This window comes from Teleopsis dalmanni, chromosome 2 (genome assembly GCF_002237135.1).
Source record: "Teleopsis dalmanni isolate 2A chromosome 2, ASM223713v2, whole genome shotgun sequence".
Lineage (NCBI taxonomy): Eukaryota > Metazoa > Arthropoda > Insecta > Diptera > Diopsidae > Teleopsis > Teleopsis dalmanni.
In genome coordinates, this window is record NC_051847.1 from 129,107,946 (window position 1) to 129,131,052 (window position 23,107).

The window sequence follows — 23,107 nt, forward strand, 5'->3', positions numbered from 1 at the left end:
TTCTTGTTTTCCGGATGCTTATATTACTGTAATATCCTTAAAATTTTCAGAATGTTGCAAAATATGTTATGTATGTCATATGTACAGTCCTTGTATCATTGAAAGTTTGTTGCAATAATAAAAAACTTTTTGCATTCGGTTTGATAGTCTGTTGACTAAGTTTTGCAAGTACAGAAAATATATATAAATTATATATCGAAACTTAAAAGTTAGTATCTTCTACGCTGTGAACATTTGCTGACTATCAAGTGTTGTAGTAAATATTAGATAGTGTTAAGTGTTTCATGGGTGCGATTTCGGTTTGTGTATTTCCGCTACATTACAAATATTAAAAGGACTTCCGACTTCATATTTGAATGACTACTGAAAAAAATTGTAGATAATAGAGTGTTAAATCCTATTACGTTTAAGTGTAATATATGATGTATTATAGAATTACCACTAAGTTGTTATTAACTGATTATTATCTACTCCTTTAATATGTCATTTCAAGGTCTCTAGAAATGAGTGGGAGTGGTTTAGACCGTGCAAGTCGGGCACTCACTTTCAGGGGCGCCGGATTGTGGTTAGTGCGTAGGCTTTCCACTCTTCCTTGCCGCAAAGAAAAAAAATAAAAAAAAACTTTCTTTTATATGTCGATTACAAAGAATGAATTAAGCCTTAAGCTACTTGCCTTTTTTTATTTTATTTTTAAATTTTGAACAGTCTTGTTTCCGGATTTTATGTAAACATATTTTTTATTGATACCATTTCCTTTTATATATATTATTTATGTGTTATGAATATACTTTCTAACGAATTTTTTAATTTATTTTTTTTCGAATGCATCAAACTTTCCTAAGTACGTCTTCCAACTCTCATGTGTAGGTTCATCTTCTAGTCACATCCCTAAATATTTTTGTTAAATTTCTGATAATAGAAGGCACGTGTTTCTATTATAAATCAAGCATCCGTAAATCAATCAGTAAAAGTGAAACTTTTTGATTTTTGATTTTTTCTTTGTTACTTTGTCATTTCTTGTTATTTATATTTGACTTTTCTTTGACTAAATCCTTGTATTTGTTACTTAATCAATAATACTAAAAGCAAGAAGAAGAAAAAAAAACATGTGAACAAACAACAACAAACTTTCCAGCTTAGTTATAATGAAGTCGAAGAATATATATAATCGGTTTACTTTATTTTTGGTTGAAAGGAAATTTATATGTATTTATGCGCATAACACTAAACTTTTGGTCCTTTATGATGTGTGCCTACATATGGCAGGGATACTACACTACTTATTCAATTAGACCAATAAAAATTCTTTTATCTCCGTAGCATTAACGCAGCTTATCGACAATAAATACATGCTGGGCTCTGGTAACAGCAATAAAATTTTTACGGATATTATCAGGCATAATCCATAACGCAAAAATAATAAAATCAAACCAGAAAAAAACAAAAAAAATATTTTATAACTTTTTTTATCCTTACATCCTTACATGTTCGACTTATGTGTTTCACATGAATTGTGTTGTGCTGCTGCCATTAGTTGTTGTTTCCACTCGGCAATAAAAATAAGTAGAAAATCCTTAAAAAATATTGTACTACAACCAACTGCAAATCTGCTCATAAATTTTATGCCATAATTTAATCATGGCGTTAAAACCGACTTCCCCGCAAATTGTCTGCATTGAATTTTTGACATAAAAATCAACATGGCGTAGCATGCCATAAATTTCATAATATGCACATCAAAATGATAACTGTATTTATATGAAATATGCTTGACATCCGCATCAACTTCACAGTTCCCAGTTACCAGTTCCCAGTTACCAGGCCTGTTACCGGCTAAATAAACTTAATCGCTGCCTTACGCCACCACCAGCCGCAGAGCGTTCCAAAATTACGCCGCTGCGTTGCTCGAGCAATCCTCAAATTGGTGACATATTTTTGTTTCCGGTTGTATGCGCTTGCTTCAATGTACACATTAGCATACATAAGCATGCATTATTCTGTTAAAAACATAAATGTTAACATTTTTTTAATTTCATAAATGCTTGCATGTAACATAATTTTGCATCATTTGCTGCTGTTACTCTTGTCGGTAATGTTGTTGTGCTGTTGTTATTGCTGTTGTTGTGCACTCGTTGCGCTGTTGTTCTTATTAGGCTTATGGAGCTGTTAAGCGGCAGTGGTTGTGTGTGTCTGCCAAAATTAATTGCCTGTAATCATGACAGATTTGTGGTTGGTTAATTAAGCGCACTGATTTATTTGTAGTTTGGCTTTTTTTTTTCTTAACAGTACACAAATGACTCCTCATTTTAGTGTTTTAAATTATTCCACAGCTGTGACTCAAAATATGTTTTTAAATATATATTCGTTAATTACATATATACATTTAATATATAATGCATACAAAGTTTCTCATGTATTAAAAAAGAAATATACAATATTATAAAATACAAGTATCTTACTAAGAGTAAGGTATAGTACATAAGAGTAAGATATATAGTTCATAATGTTTATAAAGTCTCTCATTTAGAAGAAATGAAAATCTCAATACTAAGAACAGAAAGCTGTTATGTAACCAAATAATTCGTCCGTCACTTCTATATGGATGTGTAACGTTTAGCAAAGTTTTAAACACTATTATTCACTAGCTAGAAATTTCACAAAGTCAGTCTCTGAGAAGACTTTTGAAAGTACCATTGTACATTAGGATGAATGACACCCTCATGGACCTCAAAATTGATCCGATCAAAAAATACATAGAAGATAGAGCCCTGTTATAATTTGCGAAAACTAACAGACTTACCAATACCGCGTTATCGAATCTCAGAATGGTTATAGGCTCCCCGGGGAGGTAGGCAGATATGAGATCAATTGTTGCTTCGTCTGATGAAGTGATAAACAAAAATCCAGTCAAAGCGTAAAGAGGGGTTTTAGAAATACCTCGAGTTAATAAAGAGTATATAAAAAATTATAAAATACAAGTACCTTACTGAGACTCTGTTGAAAACATTTATTAAAACCTATGAATATGTTAAAGCCTCCAAAGAATTTATACCTAATTGAAGACTTACACAGAATGTGTCGCATGCTACAACTCACAAGAGATTAAAGAGTATATTCAGTGCATATATTCCTATTTAAGTGTAGATATTGCACCTGCTGCTGCAACATGCGAGATGCAGTCCCCTAGTAGTCCCCTTTCCTTGGGTCGCTCTTTCAAACTGCATAAAAGCGAATGCAGTACAAATTTAAAATACTTTTATGCAGTTATAAAAGTTAATAAAAGTAGAAATAATTCCAGAAATGATTTATCACATCTAAGAATTGAGACCACCACATATTAAAGTAACGACTTTAGCATATAGTGTTATGCATACTAAATGAAAATATAGTTGTCAAACAGTAACTTTTGACAAAAACCGCAAAATTTTTGAAACTCTCCGCGAATCATTAGATATGTATAGCCTGTGAAGTTGGTAGCTTGTTTTTATCCAGAATCCTCATCAGATGTTTATTTATTATGATTTTAAACTGTCAAATGTGTTTACTACATTTTTGTAGCCACATTAGAAACCAACTTATTACATATAACTTAACCTATTTCTCTTATAGTGTCAACATCCTATCCTATTAGAATCACATATATAATTGATTTTTTTTAAATTATTTTAAGTTTATTCTATAACAACTTCGATCGAATTTTGTCATAGACTAGTAACATTTATATTGACATGACAGTTGCTTTCCCTCCGTGACACTGTTACCTACCTTCAAGATATATGAGCTGTATTCCAAAACAGTTGCAGCAATCGAATTTCTCTATTTGCTACGAGCTATTTTTCTACTTTTAATCATTGTTAAGAATTTTCAGGTTCGACTTAATTATCATATTATTCCGTTTTTAGATCAATGTATTTCTTAATATATTGATTTCAAAGTATATTAGTCCATTAATGTTGACAACTTTTAATGTTTCTATTCCCAAGGCAATTAAAAGCATCAGTCACTCGAAACCTTAATAAAAATATAATCAGGCTTTGAAGTTTGAAATATTCTTCTACGAGCACTCATCTTATGTCCTTTAGGTTACTGATATAGAAAATTACAAGAAGAAGAAGAAGTTTAGAAGTACAGAACATATGTAATTTTTGATAAAATGAATTTTAAACTAAACCTAGAGGTTTAAGTCTATATTCAACTAAGTCCTAAAATTTAAACTAGTTTTCTAGCCATATCTATCCCACAGTAGAATAAATCTAAATTCGTTGATGCATTTTCGCATTTTATTCTAATCATTTTGATAAATGTGCTTAACCATAACTTATCTTCTGTTATTATATTTTTCCGGAAATCTTTTTAAAATTCTACTATTTCTTACTATAGGTATGATTTAATTCTGACAGTATGGGTAGAGATATATAAGAATATTTATTTTAACTTCTACAGCACACTTTGGGCACAGTTTCAGGTTAGGTAGTAGTACTGGCCTTTCACTCGTAGAGTCTTTTAGTTTTTTTGAGATATATTCATTCGTTGCTACGATATTCTATTCTCCAGCTGGCAATTACTCATTTTCCTTACCGTACTTTGCCTACAGCTTATAATAGAAATGATAGTTGGGAAGTTGAAACAAATATATTTAGTTGGCCGTGAAGTATTAATGTTGGGTTGTGCTGATAATAATATATGTATATTATGCATTTAATGAGAATCAGAATTCAGGTCATTGTGCATATTTCTTTTTTGTTTGCATTTTGATTTAAATAAATCTAAAGATTAAATTTTAAAATCTAATTGAAGAAAACTACATAAAAGTTTTTGAATAAATTCTTATATTAATTGACACATTTATATTAGTTTCCATTCATATTTTAAAAACTAAACAAACTGATATTTGAGGACTCTTGGCCATTGAAATGAAATTTTGAACCACTGTGCATAGCATCTGTTAATAGAGTTTCCACAGAAATAGTTTAAAGTTTTTATAGCGTCGAAAAAGAAATTTGCTTACGTATTCAGTACAACTAATTCAGTAGTAATTCTGGTGGACTGTACGATAGTCGTTTGCAAAATGAAGGCACTTCTTTTGAAAGTAACCCACATAAGCTTTTCCAACTAAGTTGAATAATTTCGTGTATACAAAATTGTGGAATAATTGCATTTGTCCTCTCCAAGCACATGTCATACATGGCAACTTTGACATAGTGACACTCTGACATATGACAGACACATTTTGCTAATGAAATGATTTCTGTTGCACTCTTGGTGACAGCAACATGTAAGCAACAGAGAACCGACAACAACAACAATTTAATGACAGTGTCCAGTTTTTGAATTGAAATAAAAGTTGAAAAAGTGAATTATAGTAAAAAATATTCATATCTCATATAAACCGAAAGCAACATTTTGTTGCATTAACATTATTACTTTTTTAATGTTCATATTCATTTCTATGATAAGTGCCTTTTGACAATAATCGTGATGTATTACTTTCGGTTACATTAATATTTTGATTTATTTTTGTTACTGTGTTTATTACAGAAAATTCATTTAAATATTATTTCTGAATGTATTGTATGTTTTACTCAAATAATATCTAATGGATTTCTATTAAAAAGCAATTACTTATGTCTGACTTGATGGCTTTTGCTGATTTCAATGTATGTATTGAATGAATTTAATTATAGTTTTGACACAAATTTAATACCAATATTTCTTTAGTTTACTGCAAATATTTATTGTGAATATTTTTAGATGTCAATCAATGAAAAAGAGAATAATTGCTGTCATATTCTTCAAAAAATATTTATAACAATTACAAAGTATTTAGTTATTGCTTAGTTTGTCAAATAAAAATAAACCTGACTGTAAATACCAAATAAAATTAATTTAGTTTAAAAATTATTAATTTCACAAATAAAAATTATATTATTTTATATAATGAAATTAATTATTATACTTAATACGGGTATCCATTATCTTTTTTAAAATCTACAGTTGGAAACTTAGACTTTTAAAAATACATAACGAAGAATTGAAAAAAATTTCACTTTGATGGAGGATATATCTAATAATACAGTCACAATATCTCATTTAGTCACATGCTCATTTATATGAATGAGTGAACGTACACATTATAATAAGCTCATTTATGTAGCTAATAGAGCTTTTATAAACTTCATTTTATAAAATATCACACAAAACCATAAAATATATAATTGATATATTAAATCATTTGTATACATTTTATATATCAATTATTTCCTTAGTGTAATTTTTTACAGCTCAGCTGCTGTTTGTTTACATTTTTCAAGTTTTGCTTGTCATTGATAAGAGAATACAAAATCTTATAAGAGATTTATATTTCCACAAATATAGTCCACATCCAAATCTTTAGCTATTTTTAGATATGAAATCTTTTACATTCTAATTTTATTCTATTTTATTATTATTAGAAATTATAGAACTTAGGAAGGAGCAAGGCTTATGCTTCCATGAAATATATATAACTTGAGTCTTATCATTTTCAGTGATTATCCATTGACATATTGTTTTATGTAGTTTATATTAAAAATTTACAACATTAATTTTTTGAATTAATTTCGATTTCTTTCAAAATCACTAATGCTTTATACTAATGTTCTTATATTTTCTCTAAGGTCTGTTTTCAGAAAGTTGATAGCACTAAACTCAACTTTTCTGCCAAATGGAAGCACGTAATGTAGACCAATATCTTAACAGTAACTAATTGAATGGGTCTATTTTAGAAATGACTTTAGATTTCTATAACGTTTTTATTTTTCGTGTTGCGAATGTAAGTTTGGTAGAGTATTCGATTAGAATACTATTAACAATTTCCTTTTAAAAACATAGACTTACGCCATTTGTATTAAATGACACAAGATTTAAGATCATGTCTGTTTGCATCTTCAATGTGAAGAGTGAAGAAATTTAAGCCCCTATATCACGAGAGCTGAATTATATCAATACACAGCTTAGTCTAAAAAGTTGAGCATTATAGGTAAGTTTAAATCCGTTGTCAAATCGGTAAGATAATATATATTACTAAAAAACGACTATACTTATCAATTCGAATCCTCATTGATTTAATTTTGCTCCGGAGACTGATGCTCTATTCTATCTCTTTAATGTTATATGTATAATATTTGTGTTGCATCAAATCAGACTTGCTTTGAAGGTGATAAACGAATCTTGAAAAATTTGAGGAAGTATGTTGGTTTCTTTCTTAAATGTAAATTAAATATAAGTATGTTTGTAATAAGCAACATACCTATTCAGATAACCGTTAAAGATCAAAATTCTGGAAAGCTTTATCTTAGATAGATTACTACAACATTTTTTAATTTTTATCTCTACCTTTTAACAACTGACTTTGAATAAAAAAATTGTATTCGGAGGTTCTGTCAAATATTTTTATTAATTATTTTTAAATTTTTCCCCAAATATTTTTTGTAACATTATAATTTTTTTTTTTTATTTTTCAAACAATTTCAAAATATTTTCCATCACGTTTCCATACAAAGAAAATTTTTTTTTTAATTATTCTTCTAAGAGTTAGAGATTTAGTTTTCTGAACCGCATTACTGTATCTTTGATTTTGCACGAAGAGTTCTCAATGTATCTTCTATCATACTGGTCTGTATCATCTTTGAGAAAGTACGTTTCGATTTAATTTCTACAGGAGATTTCACTTCAACAGCGGGTGCAATTAAGCTGGCAATATTTTGTTCCTTAGAAGACTTGATCATATCTGTCTTGTCTTCCAATTTACGGCGTTCAGGTTCTGCAAATGGGTTATCAGTTCCGCATTGACGAATGTCACGTTTACGTTTCCTTGGCGATCGACGCTTAGGTGGAGTGACTTCGGATTTACAGAAACTGATAGCAGCTTCATTTGATGCAATCTTCTTCAGGTTTCCTTTTCGCTTTGGCTTGCGTACTTTTTTTGGTTGCTTGTATTTATTGATCAGGTTCGTAGCAACTGTGCTTCGGAATTCACGTCGTGTGCGCTGGACAGTGTCCGAATCGTTTAGTCTTGGCTTCCATGGTGGTGTTTGTTTACGAATTCTTACTTTGGGTTTACAAATTTTTTGCTTCTTACATTGATTTACATCAATTTGTTGTATTTTCTTTGGACGTTTCTTAGGTTTTTTAGGAATGACCTTTTGCTTTTTTTTCAACTCAGGAGACTTATATTTATATTTTTCAATAAGTTCCTGATGTATAGATGGGCCATGCTTCTCACGCCGATCATCGTTTTTACGATTAAGTCTTGGTGATCTACGTAAGCCTTTATTTACGTTTGAATTGCTTATTTGTATTGTCACTATTAATCGCATGTCTTTAGCTAATAACTATGTAATATTGAAAATTGAATTACTATTAATATATGTAAAATTTATGATAAAATAAATCGTATATAAGTACGGGTTTTAACAGTTTTAGTCACTAGAGCATTCAAGGAATGATACGTACCTTGTTTTTGGAAAAAATATTCTTTAAGTGTGTTTCGATCCCGAAAGATAATTCAGAGCTTTCCGTGTATCATATAGACATTCTGTCGACACTCTTTTGCACAAAGTGGCTGCCAGCTGTTATTATTGGACTATAACAGGTCTATAACTTTAAAAAGAATCTAATTTCAATGATAATTCTGTGATTTTTTAAAGATATATGTGTATCTTTATGGTGAAAAATACAATGTCATGAAGTATTTACTTAGACTTAATATTATGTTTCAATATAGTGTTAGCGTATAAAGCACTATTTCGGCTTGTTCCATATATGATACTCTTCGGCAGCATTACAAATGTTCACCACCTGAGACTGCTTGAATATAATTTAATTACTTATCAGTATAAAACTAGCTACTGTCTACCCCACTAATGAGCCCTTTTGCACGTAAATTATGGGTAATAGAAAATAAAATTATTGTTAACAGTTTTTGAATGATTACTTACTTGATAACTTCGAAACGATTAATAGATTCTTAAGTAAAGTTCCAGCAAATCCCAATTAAGGAAGCACCATTAAAGTTGCTCCCATGCAATTCTTTTTGCTGTATTCACTAGCCTGACTAAGAATCTCTTCAAGTTGAAAGTGCATATGAAAATATGTACATCTTTATGTTCAACTTCATTTACATACCTCAATCCCTAATGTAATTTTCATAAAACATATGTTGACGGACGTGCAATGTTTAGTGCTTCGCAATTTTCGAATTTTTCAGATAAACAAATTTTCAATCTTGGACATCAACTGAAAAATTTTTATTTGAACGCTATTAATATTATTAATTATTCATAACTAAATATAATTCAATTCGTAAAACAGTATTTTTGAAACAGTATCTACACAAGTCTATATAAAAAAAAATTTTTTTTTATAATTTATTTTAAATTTTTGACAGACAAAGCATAGAAAAAATTTTCACACGCACAAAGATAAAAATCTTTAAAACCTGCGTTCTTTCAGTTCTCGTGTATGGTTGCGAAAATTGGTTTGGACGGAAAATACACAAAGCAAGCTGAGAGTATTTGTTAACCACTGTCTCCGCAGAATTTTGCGTATTTTTTGACCAAACAGTATATCAAATTAAGACTTTTGAACCAGAACAAATGTTAGAGATGTCAACCTTAAAATTCGCAAAATAAAATTTGAATGAATCGGCCATACACTTCAAAAGGCTCCTACTGAAATTTGTCAACAGGCGTTGGTATACAACTCCCAAGTTAGAAGAGGAAGAAGTCACCCAAAAACAACATGGAGAAGGTCAACGTTAAATAAAGTAAATAACGTTTTACAGCCCCTAGGAAGAAGAATAAGCAAGATTACTGATATAAAGGACGTAGCATTGCGGCGCGAAAGGTGGAAATCATTGATGTCGAGCAAGGCTTATTATTATTATTATTATTAAAGACCTGTCAAGAAGCAAAACAATCGAATAATACCGCTAACCATATTTCTCATCGTAATTTTGTCGATGATGACAACATCACAGTCACTACACAGTATTCTTTTTTTGCACTTTCTTTTACATCTTCTAGTTTTGAGCAGCAGATAATCCGGGTATGCTTCGAAAATGCAAGTCTATTATTTCCTTTGTTAAATGAAAACTTTATCAAAAAGCTGATTTTTATGACATTTATTTAATAGACTTTAGGGTCAGATGTGTAGCTAGTCATCTAAATTACTCAATGGTTTGCATAACTATCGATGCGACTAAATGTGTTTAAATTAGAATGTAGTCAATTTTAAAATGGAGCAATCACAGTACCACTAATTTTTTTTTGCTTTTAAATTGTTCAAAATGTAATATTTCTCATACAGTAAGACCCCGCTTAATGCTGTTTCGTTTAACGCTGTTTCGGTTTAGCGCTATTTTATTTCAATCCGAACATTAAAGCAGATGTTTGATAAAACAGACGGAAAAGAGAAGCAATCAATAACAGAATTTTGGAAAAACTACAATATCATAAATGCTGTAGAAAATACACACCTTTCTTGGAATGAGATAACAGAAAGATCTTATAAAGGAGTATGGAAGAAGATTTGGCCAGATTTATAATAAGTAAGAGCGAAGACATTTGACGCTCCGTCGATATGGATGAAATAGTGATAAAAATAGTAAAATTAGTGAAACAAACCTGTTTTGATGAGGTAAATGTGGAAGACGACGAAAAAATAGTTCAAGAAATAGCAGCTAGTCTTTCTAATGATGAAGTCAAGAAATTAACTGAGCTAGAAGAAAACAAAAATGTTGATAATAGTGACTTTAAAGAAAAGCAAAAAGAACTATCGATGGCGTTTGTGAAAGGGAGTTTGAGCACTATACCTGAAATTATGGACCAATTTGTTGAAAATATTCCAAATTTTGACAGGAGTTGAGAATCAAGACGGTGTGTTGTAGATGATTTATCCACTTATCAACAACTTCTAACAGAACGCAAAAAGAAAACGCAAACTACCATAGATGCCTTCTTGCGCTGTTTCGCATTACGCTCTATTTTGATGGATCGTATCCTACGCGGGGATCCTTAAACGGGGTCTTACTGTACGTATATCTTATAAACTGTAAGTGTAGGCTTAGTAGGTTTCGAATATTTGCTGCACGCTGGCATAATTTTAAAAGAGATATTTTGGAAGAATGTGGTGTCATATTCATGCTATTATAAATCATATACCTGTTTAAAACTCATTAAATAAAAACTGAACGAAAAAATTTGAGGTTTTTTTAAAGGAGGAAAGAAGTTGATAGTCTCAGTTCTAATATTTTGTCACAAATCTCAAAAATAACTAACTTCATATGATTATTTGAAAAGCACAACATTACTAGTATGCTACCATAATAAATAAAACTCATGAAAGTATTTTAGCCATTCAAAAAAGAAATAACAAAGGGATTTCAAGTGAGCATGTGGGTCATTTGTAGAATTTATATGGTCAACATCCTTGGGCAGAAAATGCGTCACTTTTATTTTTTGATGATCTATATTATTGATAGATTGTCTTAATTGAACGCCCAAAAATAGTTATCATAACGAAATTAAGATTCTAATCATGATACTGAAAATCAAATCAACTCTGTGTGATTCTGGAGAAAATTTAGACACATTAAAATTTCTAAACGTATGTTAGATTTTAAAACCATACAATTGTGGTATGTGAGGATCTAAATACTGGACGTGCCTATTTCGAAAGCAGTTTTCACATTAACAATTGTAAAATAAATCTTTTTAACTTTTTTATGCATTGCTTTGAATGTCAAATATCTCATGCGGCTTGAGTTTACGGTTTTCCAAAACAATTTTATGGAGTTTTTCAAGATTTTCTGGTGTATCCGTTTCATGCCAACCAATATTTTGATTTCAATGGAACAAAATTCGCCTAACACTTATCCAGCCAAATATTCGCTGAAGCGGTATATTTTTTCGCACGACACTTAAACACACGATAATAGTCTTGATTTCATTATATTAAATGAAATCATAGTGTTGGTTTTAATATAATAAATATAAGTACAATACAGGGTTAGGCGATTGAAGTATTATAAATACACACAGGTATATCTGTCAAACTAATATTGCCAGCTTCTTGAAATTCATACGAATAACAGCTTTTTATATTCTTTACAAGCTACCACACACATTTGGATCTAAGTTTTATAGCATAAAAGTTATTAGAAATGAAATTCAAACGAAATAGTGTGCGTTATATCAATCACAACTTGGAAAATCACAACCAGGTGCTGTTCGTGTGCTCAAACACCACAAAGTGATTAAAATGTTTATGTATTGTACCATAAATTATTATAATAGATTATTATTAATTGTACAGGTCAAATAATTGTCGCAAAACACTAAGGTGGTGAAAAAAAATAGCAACATTCCCTAAAATGGTTCGGAAAGTGAAGCTCGACTTGAACGAATTCCACGTCACAGTGATAGTCAAATGGTCAAATAACTGAAAATGTTCCAGTGAAGCATCAGACGCATATTCCAAAATGATGGTAAAACACCAAAGCAACAAAAAGTTAGACTCGAAAGAGCAAGGAAGGAGTTGTTACGATTGAACGGACACGAACGTTAGGAGTATCCAAACGTCATATTCTCTAATGAAAAAAATGTCTCCATTGAGCAGTTGATGAACTCTCAAAATGATCGTGTTTACTTACCTTAACGCACTGAACTTGAGACTAGGAGTGGCCACCTGAAGTAGTTTTCCATCTTAAGTGATGGTATGGTCAGCTGTGACCGCCAATGGATGCCCTTCAGTTCTTTCAAAGTTAATGCAACTTATTATTATTATTACTTTAGAGCCGTGGGCATGCAAATATTTCGGTCGCGGACTATGGACGTTCCGACAAGCTCTTGTGAACCAAGAATAGTAAAAAAATCATGTTTCACATTTCACTTCGTCTACACAATGGCTTTCGAATTCGCCAGATGCAAATACGATAGACGTGTCTATGTAGGCCATTTTGTAGAGCAAGGTGAGAAATAGAACATATGCCAGTATGAATGCGCTGAAGAAAGCTATTGTTTAGGTGTAGGTCAAAATACCGAAAGATCACATAATAATAATAAAAAATAATTTCACACAAAAATGTCATGATCAGTTAGCTGGGTAACACTTCAATCGCCTAACCCAGTATATAATGTGAATTTAAGTAAATTTTTATTGCTTTGTGTCCAAATATCACATATTTTTCAATTTTATATATGTTACTCACCTGTATCCCTAGTTATTTCTCAATAAGGGTTTCAACATATCCTGTACCCACAAATATGTACTCAAAAATTTCTGTTGCTTTGTTGAGTTCCGAAAATAGAGTAATTCATAGAAACTACTGAATTTTAGTAATTACGTTAATAAACATTTATTCGCAAAATATTTTCTTTAAGCTATAAAAATAAAACTTCTAAAAAATAGTTCATAAAAAAAAATTAAATTTCCTGCCTTTTTGTTAGCTTTGAAATATTTGATTATGAAAGCAAATGTAAATTTCTAAATATTTTAACTTTCAAAGTCATCGATTTTTTCCGCTTTCTATAATGAATCTGAATATTTATTTTTTTATATTAAAGATATTAAAATATTTACTCGGGATTGCATTTTATCAATGTACATATATTATTTTTTCAATCGGATAAATTTCGATTATAAAAGTTTTTTATTTGATTCAGAAATATATAAATTGTTTAAAATTTTACTTTCAATTTTATAAAATGCGGTTCGTCTATTTTTATTATGTATCATGTGGATAGATAGCAACGCGTTTTAAACTGCATATATAAATTGTTGATCAAATTAATCAATTTATCTTGGTTCGAAATTGATTTTTGAAACGAATTTTCATTTTTATTTTGAATCAATATACTTAACTACTGAGATAGTTTAGGTCAACACTAACATCACTATAACGAGGGCATATATTCAAAAGTAATTCGAATCAGCGCAAATCGAGGTATAATTGACACTTATGCCTATTTGAAAAGTCATTTTTGATTTATTCTAAGCTAACAAAAAATAAGTAAGATATTAATGACAATTTATCATCTCTCTATTAGTGTTAAAAATAGATTTAAATCACTTCTTACATTAACGTTACTTCGTAACGTGGAGTCTCTGTATTACCTTATAACTCGATACTAAACAGTCAGAACCACTCCACTTTTTATACAGAACTTTAAATGATTTGGTTTCTTTTTTTCACCGAAAATCTTTAAGCATTATTGAAACATTAATTAAACAGAATTTCGTCCAATATTTTAAAGGAAGTTATTTTTCCATCCACATTCCCATACTTATTTGTCCTCTATCGTACATATATACTTGTATATACGTATTTTTAAGTATAAGGTTTTTTACATTGAAGCTAAATACTATTTTGCGCATAATAAATTGTAAAAATTCTGCACAATCTTAATATTGACTAAAAAGAAGTCATATATATTACACAACTACTTGGTAATACAACTTTCACGTCTGGTTTTGGAAATGAAGAAATCAAGAAGACTGTTGCTGTGATAATATGCAATGTCGCATTTAGGCTGGCTGGTGCTTACAAGGACTCCAAGTGAACTTCAATATGTGCCGAATACATAAATTGACAAATTCTAACATCTAACAATAATATGATAATCTCTATAATCACATATAAAAATAATAATAATATGATTATGGAGAAATATTCGGGTCAAGCGCACTATATAGATTGATCTGTTGTAAAATGCAAGAATGGCGGTTTTATTTTTAATTTTAAGTGAACAAAGCACATTAAAGAATTTTTTTGAATAAAATACTACAGAAATAATATTACAGCATAGTTATAGGTACTAATAGTACGTAGCTGCGAGAGAGGAAGACTTTACGAGTTAAGCAGACTATATGGTATAATTATATATCTTTAATTGCTAGCCCTGCAAATTTGTACCACATCAACGTCACTTTTAATTTATTATAGCTTAAACATAGAACACCAACAAAAGAAAAAAATTTTAACTAAGCATTGTTTAAGTCTTAAATTAAGCTTTATCAAAGCTGAATATTTTAATTTAGAATTGAAAAAAAAATAACAGAAAATTTAAAATATATAGACAATTTAGATGAAAACTTTTTTATATATTCGTTAGCACGGCATTTTTCTCTTACATTTACATGAGTAAACAATGGCTGTATTGCATTTTTGCATGCATTTGCATTAAATTCCAGGAATTTTTTATATTTCAAATATTTTATAGTTTTTTCCACATTTTTTTTTTACTTTCATTTTCCATTGTATTCCTTTGGTTTGATGTGAAGTGTGCAATCCGAGACCTTTAAATTTTCAAATTTTAGTAAGAAAATTGGAGTTTGGAACTAAGACTGCAGCTACGAATATATAAACTTAAGGATATACACTTTAACGATTTTTAATACAATGAGTAATATATATCAGACACAAAAAAAGACACAAATGTTGACATTTATTTCTGTATAATACTGCCTTGCCTAAGCGATGAGACACAGATAGCCTCGGCTCTCATAACTAAATTGGAAACGACATATTGTTTTTTCTCCTCCTCTTTTTAAAATTTGCAGTGATAACAACAACAACTTTGATTTAGCTCTTAGTTATAATGGCAGTCAGTCCAATTGACCAACAGTCCGATGTGATACCGTTACTCAATGTAGGACTCTAACTTTTAGTTGATTATAAAAACAATTTCGAAGCTCTAGAAAATCCTTTAAATTTTTTATTTATTGTGTTGAACACTTCATTAAGAGTGCTAATGTCATAACAGTCGTCAAAGTTCACTCTGGCTTCAACTGGGTTAGAGCTGGATATATATAAAAAAATAATGCGTAGAAAACGTCGTCTTGTATCCTCTTCTCTACAACTACTAAAATATTCATAAGAAGGATCATAGTCAGTATGATCCTGATCCTGATATACCAACTGCAAGTTAAGATATTTACTGAGTTTCTCTTATTAAGTTTTGGCCACAGTATCTATCAGAGAGGTACTACAAACAAGAAATACTACAGTTTGAAGTGACCATAGATATTCCGATAATGATTATGTCTATGCCCAGCTAAAGCATAATACTCCCATTTGACTTATTTATTTCTCCAAAACCGTTATTAGACATATAATAAATTAATTTCTTTTTTATTTTATTTTCTTCTATTGCGATCCATCATATAAGAATAGATAATGAACAATATTTATGAGTAAATGGCTAAATACTTAAATTTGTGTGGGTTTGAATGGACTGCGCTCAGTAGCACATCCGTCTTTTGAAGTCGGTCACAAATTAAAGTCCCACTGGCGTTTGTTTGCAGAGACGTCTGAACTTTCATTCTTCTGCTATAATTAGGATGAATGATATTGTAAACGTTTTTTATGATTTCTGATTTCCAATAACACAAAATATGTCTATAATTTAAACCAATAAAATGTAACTATTAAACCTAGCTCACAAATCATGTGCGAAAATTTGAAAATAAATGCATTAATGAGTGCCCAATAAACTTAAATCTACGGCGATATATTTCGTTAAAGCCATAAAATTCCATAGAATATCATTACACTTACTCGTGCATCACATCTTCCTTAGCAATATAACTAGAGCTGTCGTAAATCCATACTTCAGTGCAATTCTACTAATATTTAAGGATGTCTAAACGCATAAATTGCAGCACGTAACAATAACTTAGAATATATGGACGTTTATATTTAAATATATTTAAGGATATATCCATATAATGAATTTCGACTTAAACAGAGTATTGTGTCCTTGTAAGAGAAGTAACTCTAAAGTTTCCCACAAATCAAAGAAAGATTTAAGTTTTTGCACAATATAATGCCAAAGGACTTAGCAATGCTTGTATTGGCAGTCAAAAGGACAGACGGTACGACAAAAAGCCATACCTTCTGCATATTGGATATGTAAAGTCAGATATATTGCTTAAAACTGTGAATAAGTTAAGAGAGTTTTTAGACATCAACGTAAGATAGATAACTTATAAAAGAGTTTGAAACAAAAAAGGCATTTATGTGCTTTTGCAATTTTCGGTAAGAAAAATGGCTAAAGTTAGCCCAACAGAAGACGAAAAATTTTGGAAAATGTTTGGAAAATTCATGAAACTTTTAACGTCCTTACAAGCAATTGTGCATGTAAGCTTCTGTTGTTAGTTAGGTGTAAGATGCCTCACACGCCATGCATTTCCCGTACTTATTAGTCAATTCCTTCACAATGCAGTAGAGCTCTTTAATTTTTAAAGCATCTTCATGCGTTAGAATTAATACAGCCTTTGTTTCAATGCGACTGCAAGGTTTAATGCAATTGTTGGGAAAAGCCTATTCAAATGTAATTGCAGAATTGCATTTAGCAATTGAAGACCTCAGCAAATTTGGATGTGCATTCATTGGTTTTGTGCTAACTGCAGATAAACGATATTGCTTAACTTGAAGAAAATTTATGAGTCTTTGAAATTTTTACGGATTCATTGACAATGCAATGGCAATGAATTTGAAACCCACATACTGCAATGCAGGAATTTCGAAATGAATGATTTCAAATATTTTTGAATAACAAGGAAATACAATTACTAAATGTTACTAACTTTTTCAAAGAAAATAAGATGAACGTAATTTTTACGTATTAAAGAAATTAAAATTTATACTTAAGGTTAAAAAATAAATTATCATAGTTTTGATTATTTTCAAATAAAATAATAATATGGTTTTTGGTTAACATTTTCTTTGGCAGGACCCAAGTTCGATTTCTGGTACTTGCAGTCTCAAAAATAATTATTTACGAATAATTAAATAGAAGAATTATTTCCAAGACCACTGATGATAAGTATTTGGCAATACTCGAAACAGCTGTCTGGTCAGCCAAAAATTCAATTATTTAAAATAATATAAAAAAAAGTTTTTGTAGTTGTAGTTCACTACTGTTCGAAAAAACCTCTTCAACGTTTTATACAAAAACCGTCGCAACCAACATAATTCTTAAGCGCTAGCATAACATTCAATGTGAAGACCCTTTCTTATATAGTTTTTATATAAGCCATGAAACCATCACTTCATCCCTGCTTATCAGTAAATCACCTTAGTAGGTTTTATTTTTAGTCTGTAATCTGCAATTCGAACGACACGAACTACATATTTCTGCGTTGTCATTTGATAACATCGGCTCTTATTAATTTATATGACACGTCATTATTATATTCTTTCTATGTTGTCGATTTCTCAAGCTGCAAAACATATTTTTCTACCCCCCATAGTACTATATTTGAAATATCTGCTTCAGCCGTAACTTCCTCAGTATATAGGCACATAATTATATGTGAATTAATCGCTTGTTAATGTGATGGCACTATCAGACTCATTGTGTGAATATTATATTAATCGTAGATAGTAAGCCGTTAATTTCTTAGTATATACATAATTATATGTATACACATGCAAAGTAATCATATTTTTATATAATGGCGCTATCAGTTTGGTTAACATATATGTATATTCAATAAATCATAGAGACTGAGTAACGATAGTTATATTGGGTATCGATTCTATATTCTGGAAGCTACACATGTCTACTTACTGTACTTAATAAAGTACATATTCCAAAATTCTTTATTAATTATCCTAATGTTGTTTTCATCAAGAAATTTATTTCCTCCCGTTTTTGAATCGAATTTATTTTATTATGGACTTTTACTTATGCTTTACTAAGTCATGACTGACTCATGTCATGACTAATATAACAAAGTTCGTACAACTCTTCATACGTTGAATCTTAACTCAAATTCGAACTAAATTTATTATTTAAAATTCTATTTAAATAAAATTATTTTCTTAGTATTTATGTTCTATTGAAGGTTATTCACATTTTTGCAAATATTTTATTTCATTCAAGAATGTCCTTAGATTTCATTGATAATTTTTGTACCAAATTTACTCACGCCTTGTATATAATTTCACTCGCACAATTAAATTTTCTGTAAAATTATGTGAAGTACATTAAACTATGGTCACACATTAATACCACAAATATATATATATATATATATATATATATATATATAGAAGATATTTATTCTAGGATCTCATTTATAGAACCGAAAAGTGAACGTCAAGATTATGCTGTTTTCTTCGATATTTGATATTCGTGGTGTGGTGCACTATGAACTCCTTCCGGACGGTCAAATGGTCAAACGGACAATAAGGAGTACTATTTGGCCACTATGCGTCGTTTGCGTGAGGCCATTCGCAAAAAAAAGCCAGATTTATGGAAGGAAAATTCATGGATTTTACACCACGATAACTTACCGGCTCACACAGCGTTGGTTGTGTTGCAGTTTTTGGCCGAAAACTCCACCAATATCATCAACTAAGCACCGTACTCTCCAGATATGGCTCCGTATGACTTTTTCCTCTCCCCCGACTCAAAAGAGAATTCGCTACGTGAACTAAAGGCCATACCTTCGGCAGCCTATAAAACTTGTATGGAAAATTGGATCAAGCATTGGCATGCATGTATTGCCGCAGGAGGAGAGTACTTTGAAGGCGAAAATAAAGAAAATTATTAAAAGTTAAAGTAATAAGCTACCAATACCTTGTGCCATTGGGGTGACGCTTAGCTTCATGATATGCCATTTTTACTCCATGGCACAATTCAAAGATTTGTTGGTAATCTGGGAGTGCTTTACATCCTTCCTATTTAGCTATTCGAAATAATTGCTTTTTAGAGTGAAAATAGGCCTGATTTCACAGTTTTCTATCCTTACGCATAAATCTATAGAACGTACTTAATGATTTTTAGTTTTCTTAGTCTCCACTTCTCCTAGCGGAGCATAGGGCCGCATAATGATATCAATTGATGAACTGTATGCTCATAATTCGGTTCCAACATAACGCAGTATTTTTTTTATAATTGAATGTACTTTATTATATTATATTTAAAAACCATATGCTGACCATTCAATAACTCAGTAAACAACTGCTGGCACTATTTATATGTAGTGCATAAAAAAATTTTACAAATTTTGAAAATTTTTTCAATTTTGCCATTAAAATTTTGCAGCTATGATGTGCTCGTGCTGCAAACGTCATATCCAAAAATCTATCTGATATGTGCAATTCCCAACAAAAACTTTAAGCAAAATCCTTTAAGCCATACCCAAAAATATGTTTTAAATGCGCAGCTCGTATGAAAGAAAAATGCACATAAAAGCTAAATCAACATTTCAAACAGAGTGGGGCATCCATTGAGATGCAGAATGCAGGCAACGCCAGCACAAAGCACCAAGCACACACGCATAAAAGCGCACGAATGTGCAATGCAGCAAAATGCAAATGTGCTGAAGGACATGCATTTGTGCAAATGACATTCTTCAAATAATGGTTCTCCGCAAATATGTGTGAGCAGTGTACACTACCCAAATATTTCTGAACAAAACAAATTTGGTCGCTAGCAATTCCGAAATGTACTTCAAGTCGATTTGTCGATAATTTTTGGTATATATTCTACATTATCAGATAACTCAAATAATTGCTATCGAGCAAAATGTTTATTCAAAATATCTTTGAATGTGAAAGATAAGTTTTTATTTAGTGTAGAGTAAAAAAAATGTGGGACACATGAAGTAAATAAGAATCTTCTTCTTTATATGAGATTATTTTGACTAAGTTTATAAATAGACAATTTTAAAAATTTATTTACTCACTTAGGATATGGTTTGTACATTTTAACATTTTGGTAACTAAAAGGAAAAAGTATTATAGAAGTTGCATACAAAAATGTCAAGTATAAGTTCTCAACTGTAATCCACAATATATTATCTAAGATGTTAGTATAAAAAAAAAAAAATTAAATGAAAATACATTTCAAGTGAAATGATTTTTAGCGTATATATACCCATAGTTCGAGCATAATAAGTGCAATAAACACTATATATAAATATCAGTAGCGAGGCATCAGCTTTTTGGCAAGGTGTTCACAATTTGATCAAAACTGAATTCCAACTATAACGTATTCCCTCTACTTCTAAGTTTTGTCCTTTCTACAAGCAAATGGCGTAAAAGACCAACAAAACAATTTATTTAAATGTTCGCAGCCTGTGATCCACTGGTTTTTATGGTAAATAGCTGTAGAAAAACGAATTAAAACCTTTTTTTCAGAAGATCGTTTAAAAAATGATATTTGAATCAAATCTTTAATCACACATTTATCCATTTCTAAATATTATTTTTCACTTTAAATGTTTTTAATTTTTTCTTTACTTTTACCATTTGCTAGTATAAAATTGCAATAATGACTTTGTTTTTGGTTTATTTCCAACCTCTACATAAGAGTAAGAAACTCTCGTGCATTCATTTTCTCTTTTACTTTGTATTTACTATGCGCGTTTCAGTTTTTTTACTGAACCATTTGCTCATATAAAACAGCAACCGTGACTTTGATTGTATTTGGACGCTTTGTATGAACTTATGGTTCAGTTTAGTCGAATGAACCTCTAGTCAAATGTAAAGCGATTTTCGCTCAGTCATTTCTTTTCTCTTTTGTATTTACTTTGCATAACATTGGAGGTTTACTTTTTTTATTGAACTGCTTGCACACATTAATTTAAGAGTTAACATATGATTATTTTACGTACATATTTTGCGGGGCTTGTTTTCTCTTTTATTTTTATATTTGTTTGTATGTTTTGTGTTTATTCAATACTGAACATAGTCCCAATGTGAATGTTATTTCATTTGCATTCTTTGTAAACATCGCGGTGCAGTTTTTATTCTGAACCTTAGTATATTTTAAGAGGAATGTATTTTATCTTTTATTAATTATAATGTTGGGTGTAACTAACATATGTATGTGTGGTTTTGTTTGTATTATACGTTTTGTGTTTATGTTTATATGTTTGGAAAAGCTATTATAAAAAATTTTAAGTAGCAAAATAGCGAGATTATTTACCTAATAAAAAAAGATCTAAAAAGGAAGCTTTGTTAAGGTGTTCAGTGAACACTCTGAACCATTCGACGCCTCGCCTTTGATACATATATATATATAACACACGCATTACTACTGGAAAAATATATGAAAATAACGAATATATAACTAAGATGTGCTGTCAAAAATAAACAAATTCTAAGAAAGACTACAATTTTTTAACACTAAAAAAGGTCAGAAAATAAATATTCTCCATCTTATCTATTATCTTATTTTTATTGTTCTTAGGAGAAATTTGTATACTATATCCTCCCGTAATACTGAGCACAATTTTGAACGTTACTTTTTATGTACCAATCATCAATTTTTTTTAAAGATCTGTTTGGAGGCACTATTTCATGTTAATCCCAATTTCCAAACTTTTTAATGCTTTAAGTTCACTTTTTTTCAATGCGGAAATAAGACAACATATAAAAATTATAGCTCCAGATAAACTTATTTTTAAACTATTTTCCAATAACTAATTATCGCCTGAAGAGTAAGTCTAGAGTGAAGAGTCTTATTAGCTGGATAGTTTCAGTACTCGTATCTAAAGGCCAAATTTCTAACGCATTTACATAAACAGTTTGTTGCTTAAAATATCTTTCATAATATCTACAAATTTCTTTTGGTGCATTTATTTTTATTACATATATAACATGACACGTAGGGAATTAGTCTAACAGATTGGGAACGCTGTAGTTTAACTATACAGAAGCGGTTCACAGTCTCCAAATCCGAATTTCGTAAATAAAGTAATTAATTTAGTTTTTAAACAGACCTAAAATTTTGGGTCCTTTCTGGCCTTGGTGTGTTGCTTCCATATTAACCCAACATGTTAAGAAGAAACTAAATACTTTCTTAAACCGCGTTTCGGAATAGGAAAATTGTTTATAGTCTAGGGCACACAGTCATCTAATAGAATTGTAAGCGTTACTTAAGTTGAATTTAACAAATTGCCAAAATCTTTGAATATTCAATGCTGTCATGTTATAAATATAGCTAATTGCTACTTGAAAAGCAGAGTATAGGCGACAAAGAGTTTATTTCACATAATATTTCTAGTGTTCTTATTTGTTACTGGGCTTAGGTCGTTTATCTAACAAAAA

General features: G+C 30.3%; 1 protein-coding gene and 1 long non-coding RNA gene across 5 annotated transcripts; both read right to left on the reverse strand.

Annotated features, from left to right (window-relative positions):
• Positions 1-785: 785 nt before the first annotated feature.
• On the reverse strand, positions 786-7,361 carry LOC119678839. The gene is made up of 3 exons (XR_005252364.1): positions 7,289-7,361; positions 7,080-7,208; positions 786-1,079 (listed from the first exon to the last, which is right to left on the reverse strand). It is a non-coding gene; the product is annotated as an uncharacterized LOC119678839 (long non-coding RNA).
• A 133-nt stretch (positions 7,362-7,494) lies between these two features.
• On the reverse strand, positions 7,495-13,430 carry LOC119678840. 4 transcript variants are annotated; one of them, XM_038090905.1, is made up of 6 exons: positions 13,250-13,430; positions 9,166-9,276; positions 8,979-9,104; positions 8,737-8,910; positions 8,494-8,640; positions 7,495-8,372 (listed from the first exon to the last, which is right to left on the reverse strand). In XM_038090905.1, the coding sequence occupies exon 6, from the start codon at positions 8,355-8,357 to the stop codon at positions 7,599-7,601; it is 759 nt and encodes a 252-aa protein (XP_037946833.1). In that variant the 5' UTR covers positions 8,358-8,372; positions 8,494-8,640; positions 8,737-8,910; positions 8,979-9,104; positions 9,166-9,276; positions 13,250-13,430; the 3' UTR covers positions 7,495-7,598. The 4 variants fall into 4 exon arrangements, with proteins under 4 accessions (XP_037946833.1, XP_037946832.1, XP_037946834.1 ...); XM_038090904.1 differs by lacking the exon at positions 8,737-8,910; XM_038090906.1 differs by lacking the exon at positions 8,737-8,910 and having other exon boundaries at positions 8,494-8,653.
• Between the last annotated feature and the right edge of the window lie 9,677 nt (positions 13,431-23,107).